We start from the raw sequence: 21,950 nt of genomic DNA, 5'->3' as shown, positions 1-21,950 counted from the left end.
GAGGGGACACATGGCCATACAGTGCACCCTCTTCACTTCTGTCCAGGCCCTGGCTAAGCGGTGACCAGTTAACCCTAGGCCTTCTCCACAGCTCTCGTGACTTGGCTGGGCCATTAAACTCACTTCCTGAGGATGGACAGAAACACCAACATGGGCTCAATCTAGAGAGTGAGTGGTCCAGCTTCTAGGAGCTCCTAGGAGGCCTCCTTGCACAGCTCCCCAATCCCCGGGGCTGGGCCAACCCTTCTAAACAAACCCCAGCTCACTGACTCTAGTCTCCTGGGCTGGCCTTTGCCAGTCCTATTTCAGAGGGTGCGGCTTTCTAGGATCTGTCTCTGACCCTCTAGGAGACACAACAACAGTCGTGATATTCCCCAGGAGGGTGCAGCTCCTTTCTCCCTGGTGCTTCTGGTCTTGAAATCACCTGAATTCTAAATTTCCCCCTCAGGGCACAGACTCATGAAAACATTCACTCCGTGGTGATCAGCTCGGGTACAGCCTGGCCCAACCCTCCCTCCCAGCACACACTGTAACCCGGCTGCAGAAACAGTGGCTCCTGCCAACTTCAGGGAAGGCCAGGACCAGCTGTGTCCACTTCCTGCTGGTCAAGAGAGAAGAGGACAGCTGCCAAGAGGGCCAGCAGGAGGAGCATAACCTCATCCCAGCCCTTAACGGCTCGGGCCTCACCTAGGGCTGCAGTGGCCAAAGGGGAAGACCATAGGGGAGGGGCTGTTAGCTGGTGTTCTGATGGGCCTGGGTCATCTCAGAGAGGCCCTGAGCAAGGACCAGCAGATAAGGAGGCTGGAGCAGCAGGGAATTACAGAGCAGAGGGGAGAGACACAGGTTGAGGAGAGCCCATTAAGAGGAAAGGAGGGGGATCCCTGGGTGGCGCAGTGGTTTGGCGCCTGCCTTTGGCCCAGGGCGTGATCCTGGAGACCCGGGATCGAATCCCACATCAGGCTCCCGGTGCATGGAACCTGCTTCTCCCTCTGCCTCTCTCTCTCTCTCTGTGTGTGTGTGTGTGACTATCATAAATAAATAAAAATTAAAAAAAATTAAAAAAAAAAAAAAAGAGGAAAGGAGGAAAGAGGCTGTGAGGAGTGGAGCAGAGAGATGAGAACAGACCCAGAGCCACACATACAGAGAAGAGAAAAGAGAAAGGGAAAGGCAGAGAGAGTAAGAAAGAGAAAGAAAGAATTTTAAAAATTACAAAATGCAGTAAGAAGGTCCAGGCAAGTGGAGACAGAATCGGATAAAAACCGAAAATGAGGGAGGAGGAGGAAGGTGGAGAAGAAAAGCTAAAGGAAAATCTTCACGTAGAGAGAGACAGAGATAGAGACAGACAAGGCAGCTGCAAGGAGATGTGGGCGGGAGGCAGAGAACAGTCCTGGTTAGCGAGTCTCTTGGGGAGACCCCGACCTGTAGGAGCTCAGGGAAGGCAAGTGCTGAGAAAGGGGTTCCTGGGACTGCAGGTAGGTGGGTAGGTGGGCCCCACTCATGGGGTGGGGGGAGGTGGTTCAAGCTCTCCTGGGTGGGACCCCGCTTCCTCCCTTCCCTGAGCCCTCTTACCAATGGTGTGGCCAGGGGCTGTCACTCCCGTCCCAGCCCCATCCGGCGTTGGGTGGAAAGGCTGCTGAACTTTGGTCCTGATGATCCTGCAACAGCATCACGACAGCATCACACATCACATACCTGCTCCCACCTGCACCAGCTCTAGCCCAGCCCTGCAGAGGGGCTCTCCCAAGCTCCCCAGCTTCTCATCCATCTGCTCCCTGTATTCCTGCCCTCATTGACTGCTGCAAGGCATGAGCTTTCCCTCCCACTGGCTCTGCAGATCCAACCTAGTGCAACTGGACAGAGGTGGTCTGTATTCTCTCCTGCAATGTGCATCTTCTGAACTGCAGCTTGGTTTTCAGTAGCAAGGACTGGGGCAGGGGAGTGAGCAGAGCATAGCATCCTTCCCCTCTCTGGGGGTGGGGACTGCCTGGTGGCTTGTTGTCCCTTCCCTCCTCAACTACATGCAAATATCCTCCTGGGAACAGGACTCCCTGGGGCTGGAGATCACTTTGGAGCTGGCTTTCCTATTGGGACTGTATCACAGTCCTCTAGAGTTGGGACAAGGGGGAGATTTCCCTATTTCTTAAGCTAAAAAGAAATAGCCAGGAAAGGGCTGGGTCACAGGTGGCCCCTTTGTCCCTGGGATCCCAGTGCAATGCCAGGTACCTTTGCCAGATGCCAGGTCCCAAGCGTCTTCTTCCTGAGCCCACTTACTGCCCTGTCCCTGCCCAGCTCACTGGCCCAATGATCCAATTCTCTGGGCTCTTACTTGGATCACAGCTTCTTTACCAGCCCAGTTGAAAAGCCTGGCACTCAACCTGTGCACTGTGGAGTTGGAGGGCAGGATTAAACATCCCAGGGTGGAGGATGGGTCTGCTTATCAGTGATCTGAGGAGCCCAGGGCTCAGTGATGCAAAAAACCAATGCCAAAGCCCAAACAGAGGAATATTCCCCTCCGCCCACTAGTTAAACTAGGTACCCTTGGTATCAACTTCACCTATGACATGGCTCCTCCCTACAGAGAGGCATGTGGGCCAAGTTCACCTAAAACCAGCCAGGTGAGTCAGAGGCCATGAGTGGATACCACTCTGGTTTAACTGAGCACTCACAGGCAATAGAGATAAGGCACCTGCCTCACTGTGCTGGAGATGAAGCTGGAGAGGAAAGACACACACTCAGAGAAAGCTAAGGAGCACCAAGGGGCTAGGCAGTAAATGCTAGAAGGAGGCAGAGGAGGAATCCAGCCCCTTGCAGGAGGGGGACTGGGAAAGAAGTCCTTGAGGAGGTGGATGTTCATGTTGACCTTCAAAGGAGGACAGGGCTGTTATCGATGAAGGGCCCCAAGGATGGAGGAAAGTGAAAAGGGCACCAGGCCCTTTGGCAGGAGCCCTGAGTCCTGCTTCTGATGCTGCCACTCATCAGCCACGATAGCTTTGGGCTCATCATTCTACCACTCAGGGCCTCTGCTTCTTCAACTGTAAAGTAAAAAGGTGGGACTCCAGGATCTCAAAAGTCTCTTTCCCAGTGAAAAATATTACAGTACTAAGATGAACAAAGAAGTTGTGGTGGGGTGGGGGTGGGGGCATTATAAGCAAGTGCTGGAGGAAGGCTGAAGCAAAGCATGGAAGCTGAGTGAGTTTAAGAGGTTAAAGCCCAGGCTGGTCAGCCAGGAACAGTGGAGATACGTATAGGGGAAAGAGGAAATAAGGCTGAAAACTTGGAAGTGACGATGATAATAGTGATTTTCCATTTGTTAATCATCTATTATGGGCCAACAGCATATGCAATTTATATTACTTATGCATACTACTGTTCATTCACCCAACACCCAACAACCTCCAAAGTAGATACCATTATCCTCATTTTGCAGATTGAAAACCAAAGCTGACAGAGGTTAAGTGGCTTAGTCAAGACCATACTGTTGGTTAGGGGAGAGGCAGAACTCAGTCTCTAAAACATGTGCTTTTCCTTACTTTGTCCTACTTCTCACAACATGCAGCAACCGGGATTAGAGAGTCTCAAGCCATCAGTATTTTCGAGACTAGAGAGAACACATACGAGAAGATCCTGGTAGAGCAACATACAGGCACGAGGTCTCAGGAAAGAAAGGAAAGATTCTACAAGACATTGTGAAGGCAGAATGGCCAGGATTTAGCCACTAACTGGAGTCAACCATGGCCCTAAGACCCCAATTCTGTGTACGTGGAAGGCTGGTGGTTTGTACCACTGGCAGGAGGAAAGATGCAAGGAGGTGGCTAGTCTTGTTCCCAACATGCAGTGTTTGAGGTGGTAGGAGAGTATCCAGCTGGCACAGGAGATGCAGATTTAAGACTGTCAAGGAAAAGAGTGTTGACAGAGACGAGAGGCCTAAGGAGAGGATGTTAGAAGGCACTTAATTTCATAGGCTGGGGAAAAGAACCTGACCTTGCAGAGGGGTCAGAATTGGTCACACTGGAAATGGCAGGACCAGGATTGAGCAGTTTCACCTAAGTCAATGGAGAAGAACACTTCCAGAAGGAGAATATAATTAATTGACGGCACCAATGACAAAGCAAATATTCGAAGGAACTGGGAATAAGAAGAGGCATAGGTATGGGAATTTGGGGGACAGTGGTCTCAACAAAGCAACTAGGGCAGGAGCCAAACAGAAAGGGGTTAGGGAGTGAACAGGGAGAGAGGGAGGCAGTGAAAGTAGATTACTGCCTTCAGAAGTTTGTAGGAAAGGAGAGGAGAGAAAAGTGTGGAAGCCAGAGGGTGGAATTGGCAGCTTAGTGGAGGGAAGGCTGTACAGAGTAGGAAAGATCTGGATATGTTGGTAGGCTGGGGAGGCAGAACCTGAAGTTGCCTGAGCGTGGATGACGAAGAGAACAAGGCAGAAGAAGACGACACACAGGGAGGGATTGGTGAGCGATGGTGCATTTTGAGGCAGCCAAAGGTTTTGAAGAGGAGCTTTCACAGCTTTTCTCTCTTGGCAAAGCAGAAGGGGAGGTCATGTCTCAAGTGTAAGGGAAAGGTTTGGAGCATGATCACAATGGGAAAGATAAGATGGGAGCTGAGGGCAATGTAGACTGGTCTATAGGAAAAGTCTAGAAGGGGGCTGTGCAGCTCAGAGCAGCTGCCCTTAACTGGTTGCAGCAAAAGCTTCTGGGATCGCACAGGTCTGCTGTGGGTGGCTCCAGTCTATGGGCTGATGAGCACTGGACTAAGGGAGGCCCAGGGCTGGGGCTGGTTGACTCAGATAACCAAATGGCCTCGTGGAGTTTCCATCTTTGTTACTCTGAGCCTCTGACCCCTGGGGCACTGGTGCAAATTTAGCTGAGGCAGCAAGTGATGGAAAATCACTACTCCCTGACAGCGGCTTGGTGGTCCACTAATGCTCTCGGTGCCCATTCGTGCTCCGGACAGTGGGCACTTGGAAGTCCCCAGAGCTGATCTTGGGAATTTTAAGAACTGGGATCGTGGATAATGGTGGTCATCAATTGCCCACCTGCATCCTGTACATAGCCCAGCAACTCATGGGATTATCACCAGAGGTTAAAAGGATGAAGTAAAGCATTGCTTTGGGTGATTATCTAATACTATTTCCCCGTTTCTCTTCCTTCTCTTCCAATCTTTTTCATTCTTGGCACTGTAAGACAGCCAGATGTATCTATGGCCTCCATGGCCTCAGGCCAGTTTGGCCCTCAAGTCAAGTCTGCAAGTATGGATCACTGGGGAGTCCCAAAGGCTGCGTCTCTACTAGGGGGCTGGCAAGTGCCATTTCCTGTTGCCATGAAAGATAGCCCCATCAAGACACCTGGTCCCCACTTCTCTTTCCAGCATGTTCTCCTTCACAGGGATGCCCTTCCTTTCCCATGTTTCCTGGCTTTGCCTGAGCCCAGCATGGGGACTTTAGGAACTTAGCAGGGGTGTGACTAAGGCAAAGGGAAGAAGGGAATAGGCTCTGGGTTGAGTCTGCCTGAGTCTGAGACTCAGTGAAACCCCTAGGTTATTACCTGTGAAATCCCTGACAGTTTCTGATTCCCTCATCTGTAAAGTAAGATAATAATACTGTCCACTTCCTAGGATTGTTGAGAGAATTAAACAGGATAATGCATGTCAAGTGGTTAGTATGACCTTTGGCTCAATAAACACTAATGCCAATGCTAATAATAATAACAACTAATAGTAGTAGTAGTAGTAGTATTCCTCTGAGTGACCACCAGGACTGGCTGCCTTCTGTTTAGGGATGAGCCGGGTGCAGGCAGGAGGCCTCTCAGCCCCACACGGTCCATCCTGGTCCATGTAGCTGCCAGGGAGGCCCCGGATGGAGCACTGAGAAGATAGGAAGTGGCAGCAGCAGGTGTCATGACCTGACCCAAAAAGAGGTGCATCAGAGAGACTCTCAGGAAGACAGACTGGGGCCCCCTGCCTGGGGGCACTGGGAAGGATCCACAGACATTATGACCAGGAGCCTCTCTGGGGCCCAGTAGGTACCAGGGGGCTATGGCAGCGCCTCAGAGTATAGATGACAAGGCAGGTGAAGTCACTCTTTCTTTGGTTAAATTCCCAGAAGGCCTTCACCTCCCACCAAGCTGGAGATCAAAACAGTTTCATCAGCTCTGTGAGCTAGAATGAAAGCAGGTAATGAGTCTCCTATTAACAGTTTGTTAAACTCATGAAGAAACCAAGGAGCTCCCAACATGCTAAGAAAGCTCTTCTGGTTCTCCTCCGTCGCCTACTTCCTCTTCCTTTCCTTCCTTCTTCTGGGTTTCACCCTCTGTCTCTCTCCCCTGTGTCTCTCTCTGCCCATCTGTTGGTCTCCCTTCTCTTTGTCTGTCCGTCTGTCTCTCGGCACCCTGAGGTCCCACTGTGGCTGTGTGAGTTTATTGATTCCTGGGAGCTGGGGGAAAGCGGGAGGCAGGGCTGGGGTGCAGGCTCAGGGATGGAAATAGAAGGCTATAAATTATTTGTGACAGGAAAGCAATAGTGGCAGAGTGCTGAGCACAAGTCCTGTGTCACTATTAGATTCCTTTTAGCCTGATGACACTGTAAAAAAGGTTAAGTGTCTGCTGGAATCGTACACCTGGGGGGCCGGGGCAGCCTGAGAGCAGAACAAGCCACTGAGAGCAGGTATATCAATTCTCCAGGCCAATAATATTCCACTCATTGATCGCCACGCAAAGTTCAAAAATCTCATTACAGCCAGGCAGACCGGGAACTTTTTACAAATCAATAGAATGATATAATGTATGTATACTTAGTACAAATGTATCTATTCATCTATCCATCCATCCACGGTCCGCCTCAGGGTTTCCAAGTTAACCTACCCATCATATTATGTTATGTTATGTATGATATTATATTGCATTGTATTATATGATAATAAATGGTGTGCAAAAACTCCCCCTGAGGTGGAGACAAGAGGAGGTCCTATTAGCATTGAGGTGACCTCAGACAGCTCACCTTGGAGAGAGTTAGGTGGCAGCATATCCAGGACTAGACTGGTCAGGATTTCTAGTAGCAATGCTTCCCTAGCAAGAGTTCCAGTAAAAAAAAACCCATTGTCTACTGAGTTATTTACTATGTGTTAGGCAATGTTCTACGTGCCCCAAACAGTTTACTTAATCCTCACAACAACCCATTTTGTATATATGCCATGTTGTAATTTGCCCAACGTCACCCATTTAATAAATGGCAAGTCTGGGGTTTGAATTCAAGGAGTATAAATGCTTGGTAGCCACCAAGCTATCCTATCTCCAAAAAAGAAATACCCTAAAGCCCTGAATCCAAACTCCTGGATTCTATTTCCAGTCTCTTCTGTCGTATTCTGAGAGACAAAGGGTAAGGGGCTCCCTGAGCTTTAGTCTTCCTTCTCTAAAATGGGAGTAATAATACCTGCTGGAGCCAGCTCTTGACAATGTGATATATACATGGGATCTCCAAGCATGTCCCCATAAAATCCTGTCCAGCTGCCTAGAACAGACTGCTTTCCTCATGATGGAATTACTTCTTAGTAGAACGGCAGATTGGCCCTGGGCAAATTGGTCATATTACTGGTTTGCTGAAAGGTTCTTTAGGGCAAGAAGTCAGGTGTCTATATACACGTACCATACACATATAAAAATCAGTTTAAATTGTCGGAGGGTAGACTGCCCACTTAGCAGAGTTTTTGCAGAAAATATTTAATTCCTCATAGGGGAAAGTCTTTCCTGATTTAGTAAATCAAGGGAACTCCAGGTTAGAGAACGTCTCAGACTAGCTGGCCCCACCGTCCACTGAGACAGGGGAGTGGTGGGAGGAGCCTCTGACAGTGCCTTCAGGCTTCCTAGGTATTAGAGGCTGGATCATTCCAGAGGACAAAACGATATTTGCTTCAGCAAAGGATATTTTGCCCAGTGATTGCACATAATTGTTTCAACACAGGCCTTCAAGAACTGCCTCTACCAGGTACGTGTTCCTGGCTCAGCCTTGAGTCAAGTTGGAACAATGGAAACAGCTGGAGACTTTTCATGGCAAAACCTCAAGTGAAATATCATAGATTTTCCAGAAAATTTTCACCTCTCCTAAAAACGGTTCCTCTCCCTATTCCCAAGAATTCCAAATAACTAGAATTTTCCCTCTGTACACCCAGGAACTAAAACCCTAAAATTTATGACCTCCTCCTCACAGAGGAAACAGCATCCATCCAACCTCCCCTCCTCACTGGCAGCCCAGATGTGATTTGCGCAAATTTTGTCTTCCTAGGCTCCAGCTTTGCAATTTGTGCAGGTCACAGTGGCTTGCCCATGCCCACTCACATGCCCTGCAGGTTTCATTTTGGACAACCACCCATAGGTTAGGCAGGGTCTATTCATGAGCATGGCTGCTGATGAGGAGAAGGGATGGGCAGGAACTCCCATTCTGGCTATAGCATGGTAGAGCTGGAATATACAGCTTTGGAGGCTAACAGGACTCCTCCCAAATGAGTCTCTCTTTTGTTGCTTCTCAGAAGTCAAGACTGAGCCCCAAGAGATGAAAACCTTGCAGAAGAGTTTCCTCAAACCACTGTCCTTGAACCATCTGCATTAGAATCCCCTGAGGTGCAGGCTAAAAATCAAATCCCTGGGGCCCACCTCAGCCCTTCTCATAAAATTTCTGATAGTGGTAGGGTCCAGGAATCTGTATTTAAGCAAATTCTCCAGATCATTTCATTCTTTTTTTTTTTAAAGATTTTTATTTATTTATTCATGAGAGACACACACAGAGAGAGGCAGAGATGTAGGCAGAGGGAGAAGCAGGCTTCATGCAGGCAGCCTGATGTGGGACCCAATCCGGGGACCCTGGGATCATGCCCTGAGCCAAAGGCAGATAGATGCTCAACCACTGAGCCACCCAGGCCCAGGCTCTCCCGATCATTCTTAAACTCTATTAATATTTGAGAAGACTAGCTTAAGCCAGGGAATGAAGAAATCATCCTTATGGTTATATAAGGGAGCCTTGAGAAGGTTGAGAGAAAGTCTTAGTAGGCTCAGAAGGTTCTTTACTCATATCTATCAATTGAATTTCTCTCCATCTGCTGATCCTGACTCCCACTGACCCAGTAACCAAAATTCAAGAAGCTATCAGTTCCTCCATGGAAACTAAACTATAGGCTAAAAATAAAAATAATTTCAAAATAGTTTTTGTATATTCTAAGATGATAGATTCCCACTGGGTTCCTTAGATATTACTTTAGATATTATTTCTTTAGATATTCTGAATCACTTAGCCTTCTAAGACTGGCACTAAGAGCGATAATCCTTCCACCATGTGTCCCTGGGAGCCCAGGCCAGATACAATTTACCAGGCTAGATGGGCCATGGGGTTGGCCCAAGGGGGCAATAGTGATGGTTTATATGATGAATGGTAAGCATATGGATTGATTTAACTTCAAGATATGCATAGGTTTAAAAATTAAGGGGCAATGTGTTTAACTAACCATTTGGAAACCAGTCTGCAGTGCATGCCAAGCCCAGAGCGTGACCAGACTAGCTTCTTTCACCACCAGCCCTGCCCTCGTCTGTCAGGGCTTCTGGGCTAGAATTAGGGTCCACCAGCTGTCCACCCCATGGTCCTGCTTGGGAAGGTCCAGAAGACTGCCTGATGTGATGGTCCTCTCTGTCCATGCTCTGTGTCCTTCCCTGGCATGCCTACCTCCCTGGGCAAGATGAAGGAAGCCTGGAGGAAGTGCCCTGAGCAGCAGCAAAGGTGGGACCTGACCTCCTCGCCTCTTGCCCCTCCCATCTCTTACCCAGTGACTCCAGTATTCGAAACCAATCCATCAGTCTGTCTCCTGAAAGAATGTGATGTGGCTAAACCCTACAATTGCTTCCTATTACCAACAGAATCAATTCAAAATTCCTCAGCCAGGCCTTCAAAATCTTTCCCAATCTGGCTCCACCCTGGCTTTCCAATCTATTTATTTCTGTACCCCTCTTCCCCTCAGGGTCTAGCACAGAGCTGAAAGCCTGTTTTCTTGCTTACTCAATTCACACTGAGTGTCCCTAGACTCTGAACTCTACAAGGGCAGATGTCACACCCATTTCTCTCACTATTGTATTTCCAGCACCCAGTAACAGTGCCTGGTGTAATGTTAGCACTTAAAAACTATTTGCTGAATAACAAAAGAATGTTATTATTAATAATAATAAGGATAACATCTTAGGGAATGTAATGAGCTAATATATGTTCACTATGTACCAGGCACTGTGCTAAGTAGTTTACCTGGATTAATTTATTTCTCACAACTTCCTGTGAAGATTATTAACCCTTTTCTGCAGATGTGGAAACTGAGGCTCGGAGCACTAACATAACTTGCCCAAGGGCATATAGCTGTTAGGTAGCAGAATCAGGATTTAAACCCAGGAATCTGGCTCCAGAACCCATGCTGCTAACCACCGGGTAGAATAACTCATATCAAGAACAGAAGGTGGAGGGCGCCTGGGTGGCTCAGTTCATTGTGAGGAGTCTGCCTTCAGCTCAGGTCATGATCCCAGGGTCCTGGAATCAAGTCCTGCATCAGGCTCCCTGCTCCACAGGGGGCCTGCTTCTCCCTTCTACCTCTCCCTCTGCCTGCTGCTCCCCCTGCTTGTGCTCTCTTTCTCTGTGTCAAATAAATAAAATATTAAAAAAAAAAAGAACAGTAGGTAAAATCTATGAGGGGCTGGGCCTGAATAGAAGAGCTGCATATAATAGTAGTAAAAGAAATAACTAGAACTTATTTCATATTCACTAATGACAGCCATTGTGAGAAATGCATTTGCTCATTTAAATCCTAGCTACAACCCTATCAGATACGCATGTTCTCTATTACACAAAGGAGACCACGAAGTGGCTGAGCAATTTGCCTAAGGTCACACGCTTAATGGCACTGGAGTCAGACTTTGGGTCTGGGACTCCAATGTTTATAGGCTGAACCTATTACCTCTTAGTTATCTGTGTTTATTAACTATTTGGGCATAGTATTTTCCCATCTATGATCTGGACAACAGAGCAAATGCATGCGTAGACAATGAACAGAAATTGCATATAGCGGTGATACTAAACATGCTTAGCCCCTCTCCTGTATTTGATGAGCAGCACATCCACATTACAAAGGAACCACAATTTTAGGTTAAGTGGCTATGGGTTCAGTATTTTATATGCACTTGTAGGTTTTGGGTGTAGGGTTTCCAAATACTCTGTATCTATCTATCTATCTATATTTAGTTTCCAAACCATGTACGTGATTATGTGATGGTCCTGTACACAAAAGTGTTGCTATGTTTCTAGAAACCATTACTATGATTAGTGTATCTTTATATTCATGTCTGTTCTGATGCATTGATCTAAGTTTTTTTTTTTTGATCTAAGTTTTTTTGATCTAAGATTTATAATACTGGATATATTTATCAAAACCTACTTCATGAATTTCTGCCCCAGTTATGCCTATTTCTGACAAATATGTAAGCCATGGTCACACTCATCACTGGTCCCTTCCCAGAGTGTCTGGGATTCTCACATCACAACTGTGTTTTTATATTGGTCCATGCACCGGTATTGATGTGCATAAATGTGCACTTGTACACCTGTGTATCTTTCTGTCTATGGCTAGGACAGGGTGGGGGTGATGTGGAAATGAGAGAATTATTAAATGCCAAGTAGATGTGCAATAAATCCCATTGATTTTATAAACTCCAACTTGTCTTCAGTCTCCTTCCATTCTTTATCCTGGGGGCATTGCAACAAAAACCTATTTTAAATACTTTTACTCTCCCCCTCCCCCTCCCCAAAAAAGTGTCAATATTTTATTTGGATTTTTAACTTCGCTCCATAACAGTTGTTTGACCTCCTGACTCGTGCGAGTCACATAAATTCTGGGACTTTATTCAGGAGCCATGTTCCTGCTATTGAATAAGCAATTTGGGAGGGTGAATTAATGACTTGTGCTGTTGCTGGAAAGTCCCTGAAGAAATATTAAAATTGCTTGCAGACTGAATCGATACTCAGTGAACACCCAGCAAGAGGGCTTCGGCTCTCGAATGGCCACAGAAGGCAGGGTTTGGTGGAGGAAGGGGGAATTCCTGCACCCAGCTTGGTGAGCCCCCTCCCAGCCCACCCCCACCTTTCCCTCCATCGCTATAGCTCTGTCATTTTCAGTAACAGCAAAGTCTTATTAAACCCCAGCCGGGATAGAGCTGATTTGTCCTGTCTCAGGAAGCAGGCTCAGGGGACATTTTATTCTCTTACTAGCAACCAGAGCCTGGAGGCCTTATTGAAGGTGATGGTCTGGACACATCCACCTGCTGGAGAAATGGGATGGTGCCACTGCATTCTGCAGGCTGCGCTGTGCCTGGGGATCAGGAGTGCACTGAGCTTGGGGATGCTGTGGCTGTGATCATTTTCTGCTGGGTGTGCAGAAGAGCTGGGTGCTGGACTGCCAGCTCCGTCTCTGTGTATGTCGAACCAGCATTCACTATTGCCCTGGTAGTCACATGCTTTCAGCCTTTGTGTATGGGTGTGCCTGCAGGATGGAGAGTTTGAATTGTGTTGGGTGTACGTTGCATTGCATTGTGCCCCAGTGCATTCCCGCAGCTGGCTTAAGGTTGGTTACTTGGTGTTTCATGATATTGTATTGAGGTGCCTGCACTTTGTGTAACACTGAGCTGGAGGAATTTAAGTATTGTTTAGCAGCAATGTCTGTGTTTTTGCTTTGAATTATTGTGTTCGTTGATCATATCAGCATCTTTTTTTTTTTTTTTGTAATGTATGTCTCAGAGATTAGGTTAATGGGTGTCTCCTTGGTGATGTGGGTTGAGTAATGATGTTGGATCTGGGTGGTGGTGTAGGATTCGGTAATTGCTTTCTCGGTGTGATTGTGGGAGGTGGGTTAGAGGGCCCATCCTTTAGCTATTTTAGCTTATTCCAGCTTAGTCATTTGCACTGCTGCTTTCCAGAAGGAAGATTCTAGAGATGTGGGACAAATTTCTTCTCAATGACCAAATGCATAGTTGGAAGCCTGCTGTCCCTGATCCATGGGACACTTCGGATACAGGTCCTGGTTCCACCCTCCCTACCTCTGTCTAATGTGGGCAGTCAAACTCCAAAGCCAGACTCAATGCCTATTGAGAGTCTTGATCCCTGATGTGGCAAGAGAAGGATGGATGGGAGTAAACTCACCAATTCTAATGAACATGAACCCAAGTCCAACACAAATTCTAGTTCCCCAGTCCACTAGTCTCTGTGATTCTGGCCATCTGTACCTTCTGCCCTCCCAGCATCCCCAGATGACATGGCTCAGCAGTGACCTGCACTCACAGCCCCCCCCCCGCCCAACACACACACACCATGGAATAGTATGGGAACACCCACTAGGTGTGACTTTCTACTAGGGTGCAGGCTCTTTGTTCTGAGCTTGTAAGGAAATGTGTAACTACATCATTGGGCATGAGACTGCAAGTTACCAGAGCCCCACAAGAGACTGTACATGCCTGCGTTCCCTCTGATGGAAAGGTGATATGAAGTAGAACGTGGTGGGTGAGCACATGGGCTTTAGAACCAGTATTGCCTGGGTTCAAATCCTAGTTCTGCTGCTTAACCTGTGACCTGAGTAAGTTATTTAATGTCACTGTACTCCAGTTACCTCATTTATAAACAATCCTATAAAGCCCTATGGGGTTGTTTATGAGGCTTAAATCAATTAATACATGCAACATGCTTATAATGATTTTTACTATAGTAAGTACTTGTTAGCTACTACTATTATGAATATGAGGGCTTACCAAGTAAAGCAGCCATAAGATTGGCCTATGCGTGTGTACAAGCATATACACGTGTGTGCTAATATACATAAAACCCTAAGATGAGTAGAGGTATGTGTGTGGTTTAAGCAGAGAAGTGCAGAAACTGCAGTCAGGTAGCATGGAGGCAGGGGCCGTTCTCTCCTTGGGCTTCTGGTCCATTTGGACAGGGGCAGGGGCTGGGAGAGGATAGATTTCACCATTGCCCATCTCCATACCGAGGCTGCATCCAGCCCTGTGAGGATGAATAGGCAGAAAGGAAAATGGTGGCCCTTAAACATTTTATACTTATGGAAAAAATTCAAGGATACTTGAGTTTTCAGGATTCAAATTTAGCTTATTTAAAAGATTCACTTTCTAATTTAAAAAATCAGTACTGGAATGCTTGGCTGGCTCAGTTCATTGAGTGTCTGCCTTTGGTTCAGGTCATGATCCCAGGGTTCTGGAATCGAGCCCCACATGAAGCTCCCTGTTCAGCAGGGAGTCTGCTACCCCCTCTCCCTCTGTGTGCTCCCTCTCAAGTAAATAAATAAATAAATAAATAAATCTTTAAAAAAAATTTAAAATTAGAACCTTTGTCAGGCAATAAGTATAAATAAGGGATAGTGAAATCTAGGGGTCAAGTTGGGAAATAAGGAAGGCGTAAGAAAGAAATCAGATCAGTGAATATTAAGGCATTTGGGTGTGGATCTTATGAAAGTCCATTGAGCTGAACCTGGTTACCTACCCAGGCCAAATGGGCAGAGAGAGCCACAGGCAAGAATGGGATCAGGCCTTGGCCTCATTCCATGGGCCTTCCCATAAAGATGGGGAGCCAGAACACATCATTGTGAGTTTGGTAAACTTTGGTTTTCGTCTTTGCTCTTATTGAGCACAGAGTAAATAGAATTTGTAGCTGTCCAGTTACTTTGAGTCATTGCACTTAATACGTTAAGCCCAAAGTAAAATTTTTCTCCTAAATTTGCTCCTTATAATCTTTTAGCTCTTAACAGTGAAAATACTTGCAATTAATCTCCCATGCCTCCCTGGAACATCCAGAGATGTGGGACAATAGTAGACAGATTGGTTGGAATTTGTCAAATATTTGCTTACTTTCCCCTCTCCCCTCTCTTTATCCTTTATCTTATCTTTACTTTCTCTTCTCTCTTCCCTTCCTCTTCCTGTTTACCTCCCTACTCTTCCTTCTATGACATTTAAGAATCAGAGAAACCCTTCAAAACCATCAAATAAGGATTTTTTTCATTACTGTTTCATTTTACCTTTTAAAAAAACTGACAAAATGCAAAGCACCACCACCCATGAAAATGCCATAAAGTCCAGAAAATGCCAACCTTCAACTCCTCAAGCACTAGTAGGCTCATTCCAGAGAAGGAGTGTGCAAGCATATGAAGTTCACACATACACACACACACATACATACACACATGTGCGCACACACTGGCACACATCCACAGAGGCTGGGCTCTCAACATGAACAAAAGGGGCAATTATCTGACTAATTCTGTTCAGTGGTCATATAACTGACACATTGTGGGCTTTTTTCCTGCACACACATAGAACAGGCCCTTTCCTAAACCCAGCTAGGCTCGTAGTGGACCGTATTTCTCACTGGCATTCATGATGCACATTTCTGTTCACAGAATATCCTTTCTGCTCAAGCTTTTTTATTTAAAAGAAATCATTGTTTATGCACACACAAGCCAGAAGTCACACACATTGATGCAGACATATAGGAAGAAATATACACTTCATGACTATGACTGCCATAATAACAACTAACATTTATTGAGCATTGCCAGGTGCAATGTGAAGCAGGTTTATGTGGATTAACTCACGTAACCCTCATGAGAGCCTGTGAGAGAGCTGTATGGTTATCCCCATGTTAGATGGGTGAAGAAACTGAGGGCCGGAGAGGATGTGAGATTTACCTATAACCACGTAGCCAGTGAGTAGGGAAGCTTGACTCAAACTCCAGCAATCTCTCCCAGAGCCCACTTTCTTATGTTTTCTGGGTTACGTAGGTTTGTGTGAATTGCCTGGCATGTAGCAGGTACTCAACAAAGGTTTTCTGAATGGACAAATTAAAGTATAAATGAACAAAAAAAGGCCATGCCTCCTAAGAACCCTATACTCTCCTTTAAGATGGCAAAATGGATTCCCTTATGGAAGCCAGGCCTCCAGACAGTTTACCCTTGTTTGGAGAAAGTGATTTGCCCTCTCAACCAACTTTCCAGGGAAAGCATCCACCGGCTTGTTCAGATACTTAACCTTCTGAGCACCAGCTCTCCAGCTGACTTTCAAGTCAAAACCAACCTCCTTTTAAGCCGGAAACCAGACCCAAATGCATCAAAGATGATTTTGAACCACAGCACTTTGTCACCCAGAATATTTTGCTCTGAAAACAGGTGTTTTCCAATGAAATGCAACATCAGTGAAATGAAAATGAGTGTTGATGCCTGGATAAAAACTTAGAAATCTGATCAATTATGTAGATGTCTCTAAATCACCAGATATTTGGCATCCTATTGACAACCCTCATAGATGATTGCCTAAGGGTCCTGGTTTCCATCCAGATGTTTGGGAGCTGTCACATTAACCTGTTTGTCAGCAGTGCTCATGCATTTCTAAGGGACATAAGTGAACACTGAAAAGGACAAGGATAACCTAGAATAAAGCAGAATAAAGAGGACAGGGGTAGCAAGCTATTTAACAAAACTAGTCAAGCAGTCTCCATCTGGGAATGGGTTGCAGCCTTGGAGATCCATTAGAATGTGGATCCAGCTCACAAGAGACTCCTGTGCTCAAAGACCTTTACAAACCCCTAAGGCTGTATTCTTGGCTGTCTGCAGAACCAGACCCAAACAGATCCCTGGATCAGTCCCACTGGCCAGCAGAGAGAGCCCAGGTTACGGCCAAGTCCACCTCTTCATGCTGACACAGCCTCATCTACCCTCTGCACGCCTGCATGCCTGTGCACAGAGTATCTCTATGTGTTGTCAGACCAAGCTGTAGATTTTGCAATGCTTGGCGTAAATCTGGTTTGTGACTTTGTATGTGTACCCCTATTTGTGATTTAGTGCTCTGCTTTTTATCATGTCTCCACTTCCATTTTCTTTCCCTCTCTACTTTTTAATGCCCTTTACAACTTCCTTATCCATAGAGCAGCATGGCGACCTTTCAGTGTCTCTACTAATCTACCCACATGATTTTTCTGACCCGTGTTTTCTCTCCATTCAACTTAATTTATGTTTTGGTAAATAGGAACTTTAGATTATCCCATTCAACAGTATTTAGGGTTACTGCTTTTTATCAAGGCATCATGGCACTAAAGGACTCCCTGTAAGGGACATTTGTTTAGAATTCATTATGAGTGACTGGCTCTCCCTACACATGAGAAGCCTGCGTGCAGGCGGGCGTGCCTGCACAGCGTCCTCGGTTTGTGCCTCTCTGCTCCATTGCCCTATGTCAGTGCTGCTTGGCACTGGCAAGAAGAGATCAGTGAAACCACGATGTGGACAGCAGCAGCCCCTCAAACTGCTAGAGATAAATCCAGGCCCCAGGCCCTCCCTGCAGATGACCCCTTGGTTCTTTTAGGAGGAGGTCCACGCATGCCTGGCAGGGCTGGTTCCTCCAGATTCTCCCTCCCACGCACACACTTCATCTCCAAGCTGCAGCCGAGGCTTGTGATGACATTACTCACAAGTGAGATTTTGGGACTCTCTTCTCTTAGAGGTGTGAGTTGGAAGTGGAGGGGGCAGCAGGGAGCAGGGGCAGGGGGAGACCAGAGCAATGCCTTCCTAGATTTCTGGGTCATCTACTATCTTGTTCTCCCTCTCTTCAATTTTTTCCACACCCTCTCCTCATTTCTGACTCTGTTTGACCTTGAACTCTGTCCTCTCCCTTCACATTAGAATGTGTCCCAAGAGACAGCACTTCCAAAGAAGCAGTTACCTGGCCAGAGAGGCCTGGAGACCAGTAGCCAGAGGGGCCAGCCCATCACTCCACTCCTGGAAATAAATCCCATTGTATTTGCATTTTAATTTTCCACATAAACAAAGGCCCAGAGTACTCGCTTGGGCAGCATCACTGGACAAATTTAATTAGAAATGAAAAGTTTATAGGGCCCTCTTTAATGCGATTAATGCTCAGTTAACATTTATCACATTCGTATGCTGGAATCGCCTTTTCTAAGCAGCTACTGGCCATGAAATGAATTTCTCTCAACTTTTTTGTACCCACCCTGGGAGGTCATCTCCTAAGCAGTCTCCAGGCTGTCTCTCTGGAGCCAGGAACTACCCAATCCTCAGGGCCAAACTAAGGGGAAGTGAGGGAGGAGGAAAAGGCGGGAGGGTAGGGGGTGTAAGAGTGATGGTGGCCACTGTTTTTAGGGGGGAGCTGGACCAAACCAGGGCTGTATCCTCTGAAAAGAACTGAGTGCCCAGTCCAGAAGACTGGCCAAAAGGCTTCAGAGCCACTTCCCTAAAAAAAAAAAAAAAAGAAAAGAAAAAAAAGACCTCCCTTCCCAACATACATACTCAGTCCACTTCTATGGCCAAAAAACAGGCTTTAGCTGGAGCTGGCCTGTGTCAGTTACCTCCAGCTCTCACTTCTTTCCTCCTGTCTAGGCTGTCTCTCTTCTATCTCTTTACCCTCTCATCAGGGGTTCCATTAGACTGTTCCCATACCCAGACCCATGGTGATGGGGAAAGGAACCTGAGTCCTGACCCCAAGGAGTACCTCATTTCCTCTGACTCTCCCAGAAGCCAGACAGTCACGGTCTGTGGGAAGGCTGCCTGCCCTGGTGTCAGCTCCCTAGAGAAGCCAAGTGGAGTGGGGGAACATGAAACCTATATTGGTCCCCAGAGGAAGGATGGCCTTCCTTATCTTATCACATTCTCTTCCCTCTTCAATTAGAGTCTACTGAGATTGGCCTCCTAACCCAAACCAGCTAACCTGAGGCGGAGGAGGAGAGAGAGGAAGGAAAAATGTAAGGGATAGGGGGGCAGGAGAGGATGTAACCTCTCTGCAGATGATAAAAAGAGATAAACAACTTGACCTGTGTCCCTCCTTAAATACACACTCCCTTTGATGATCTCGACAGGCATAAACCAAGCACTGCCATCAGTACTCCTCGTAGGCATGTTACACACCCATGACCCAGCCAATCACTACACCCTCATCTCTAGCAGAGAAAATACATGTTCACACACACAGACTATGTTGAGACCCTTTGTACCTGACCAGACTCCCACTCATCAACCCATCAGGAGATCTATCGTCCATTCAACCCGCGCTTGCCAGATAACATTTGCTAATATCCCAAATAGGCAGGTGGCCCAAGTGTTGGCAGAGACTTTCATTCTGACCAAACAATCCCTTCAGCTGGAAACTCTCTGAAGAGCAAACCACCAGCCCCCTGTTTGACAAGACTGACTCCTTTTAAGAGCTCCCTGGAATACCAGAACCATTTAGACAGCTTCCCAGGACACACACGCTAGGCTCAGCTAGATACCACACACTCTTTCCAGAGTTCACAGGCTGTTTCAAAACAGAGTCATGCAGAGGCCCCCTCAACGCATAGTCACCAACTTAGAGGTGGTATGGTATGACATAGAGGCAGGCACCATCCTGGCCTCTAGAATTAGGATAGAGAATCACAAGATAAGAAGCAAAATAAAGGTCTCTTCCCTGACCGTCTCTGTGGCCTGTCAAGCCAGATACTGCATACAAAGCACCTGGTTTTCCTGCAGCTTTCTCCACCAGCCCAGTAAAGACCCTGAGGCCAAGCGGGAGTAGTTAAGGCAGGAGATAGCGGCCTTGGTGCTTGCTCCCATTTGCTCAAGCTCTGTGGCTACTGTTGTCATCCCTTCCTGCCCTCCTCCTTTCTCTCCCAGACCTATAAAGCCTTCCTCTCTGATTTCTTGACCTTGCTATGCCTACAAGGTAGGTACCGTGCCCCTTGCAGCCTGCTGCCCTGTCATAGGGCCTTTGTGCTACTCCTGCCAGGAGCTGCCCAGGGCGTCCTCTGGCTTCCTCTGTTCCTGCATGGCTGCAGACTGAGCTCACTGCAGAGAAGTCCAGGCAGGGCTGAAGGCAGGCAAAAGAGGAAGTCCAGAGCAAAGTGGCCAAAAGCTCCCAGTTGGGGGCCCTCTAAATCTGGAACACTTAGGAAGTGAGGACCTCCCCCCTTCCTCTTGGCCTCTCTCCCACCCTCCCTGCTGCTGGGGACCAGGCTGCAGCAACGACACCGCAGTGGCTACACGGCCGTGGCCAGCCTGCCGTGTGGTGTGCTGCCCGGTACAGGTGGCCATGGGCCCCAGCTCCTGCGACTTGACCTCCCATGCCACTTCCTCTGCTCTGCCACCTTTCTCCTTCCTGGCCGACCTTCCTGAGGTCCCCCTCAGCCTGATCTACCAGCCTCCCAGAGCTCAGGCTCCCTCCAACCACCTCTAAGCACTACCAGAGGCCCTTGGCTGAGATGCTAGGGATCCAACCCCCTTTTCAAGTTCCTGGAGCCCTCTGCTTTATCCTCTGGCCATGGACTGCTCCCTTCTCACCCAGCCAAGCCAGCTCAGAGGCCTCTCCCTTCCACCCCTTGGCCTCCCCACCTCCTTTCTCATTCTTCAGCCCTCCTTCAGACTTCCATCCTCCCCTCCCACTCGTGCCTCACCCTCCCTCGCCCTCACTGTAGAGACCCGACTCTCCCCTCCATTTGTCTTCCTCAGGGGCCTGTGGGCTAAGGAGCTCAGGAAGCATCACCTGCACCCCTGCACCTGCATCGATAGTGCTCTGGTCTAAAACAGAGAAGAAAAGCTCTGTCTGGTTACACGGCCCAGGGATCAAATCAGGCTTAAAGCTGTGTTTTCTTTGACCAAGCACAGGGTTTTTAAAACTTGAATCTTCCTGACTGTAGGCTGGGCCTGCATATTCCAGCCCTTTCATCCAGCTCTCACCAACACCATCCCATCTTCTGCAGCCCTACTTTCCTCCCTCTACATCCCTATGATAAACCTGACCTTTCTAGAATGCCAACAACTCCTGGTTTCTCTCACTCTCACATGAAAAACAAAATATCTTCTTATTATGTTACCTCTCAAAAACCAAAAGAATGAGTCCGGTTATTCTTGTCATTGCTGAGGATAAGCTACAAGAGGAACCTGGTCCTATGGCTTCTCCCATCTCCCTCCCTCCCTCCCTCCTACACACCTTCTTCTCCTACCCACGGTGGGGGTGGGGATGGGAGGAACAGCACAAGGCCTTCCTCCTTCTCCTACAATGCCAGGTCACTCACTCTCCTCTTATTTCCTACCCCCAACAGCTCCTCGGGGCTCCAGGCATCTGCTGGTGCCATCATGCACTGCCTGGTCTCCAAGGCCTCGCCAACCCCCAGTTATGTGTTTCTCACACATAAACTCTTCCTTATTTCCCTGGTACTTGGGTTCCTGGGGAAGGGTTTGGAGACTGGCCCTTGGGAGAACTCTGCCAATGACTGTGTTCCCCGTGCTGCTGCCACGCCTCCTGCTGGAGGGACCTGCACCCCTTGGTGGGTCTCTGCACTAGAGCTCTACAGGAAAGAGGCCCCCTGGGAAGAGCATCTTTTTAACTGTTTATGCAGTTGGTCCCTACCTAGTCCTGCCGGACTCAAGTGTTGAAGTGAAGATGGACAGCTGACTACACAGCTCTCTAATACAAAGGAGACATCACTACAGCCAAGCCCCTCTTTTGGGGGGCTAGCTGGAATGTGGAATGTTACAGTGCAAATAAAGATTGAAGGAAAATTTGACCTCAGTTTGCCCAAATTATGAAACAAAGAATCTTCAGCGGAGCCCTGTTATCACCCAATGGCCCAATGACTGCCTCCCTGATTGACCTGATGGGCCAAGAACAAGGTGTCCAGTCTTTGTCTGTGACTGCAGGACACATTCTTTGGAATTTCCTCCCTTTCCTCTTGGCCTCAGAGCCCTTGTACCAAAGAGCAGGCACAGTATACACATATAAAACCACACTCACTGAGGATGTCAACCTCTATGCCTAAAACCATTGTGAAGCATGTTCAAGCCGCACCTTGACAGCACCAAAAACAACAGGTTCAACAGGAGGAAAACATTCAACCCC

The 21,950-nt window shown here is 47.5% G+C and overlaps 1 protein-coding gene across 7 annotated transcripts in view; it reads right to left on the bottom strand.

Moving 5' to 3' along the window:
* Positions 1-21,950, bottom strand: part of PAX2 (paired box 2) — an 86,251-nt gene that overhangs the window by 46,409 nt on the left and 17,892 nt on the right. For all 7 annotated transcript variants that reach the window (XM_038578534.1, XM_038578535.1, XM_038578536.1 and 4 more), the window contains exon 6: positions 1,570-1,655. In XM_038578534.1, the coding sequence (XP_038434462.1) occupies positions 1,570-1,655 (86 nt within the window). The remainder of the gene's footprint in view (positions 1-1,569; positions 1,656-21,950) is intronic.

Source organism: Canis lupus, chromosome 28 (assembly GCF_011100685.1).
Source record: "Canis lupus familiaris isolate Mischka breed German Shepherd chromosome 28, alternate assembly UU_Cfam_GSD_1.0, whole genome shotgun sequence".
In the NCBI taxonomy this organism is placed as follows: Eukaryota; Metazoa; Chordata; class Mammalia; order Carnivora; family Canidae; genus Canis; species Canis lupus.
Note: the sequence above shows the minus strand (reverse complement) of the source record. Positions and strands in the feature narration are given on the sequence as shown.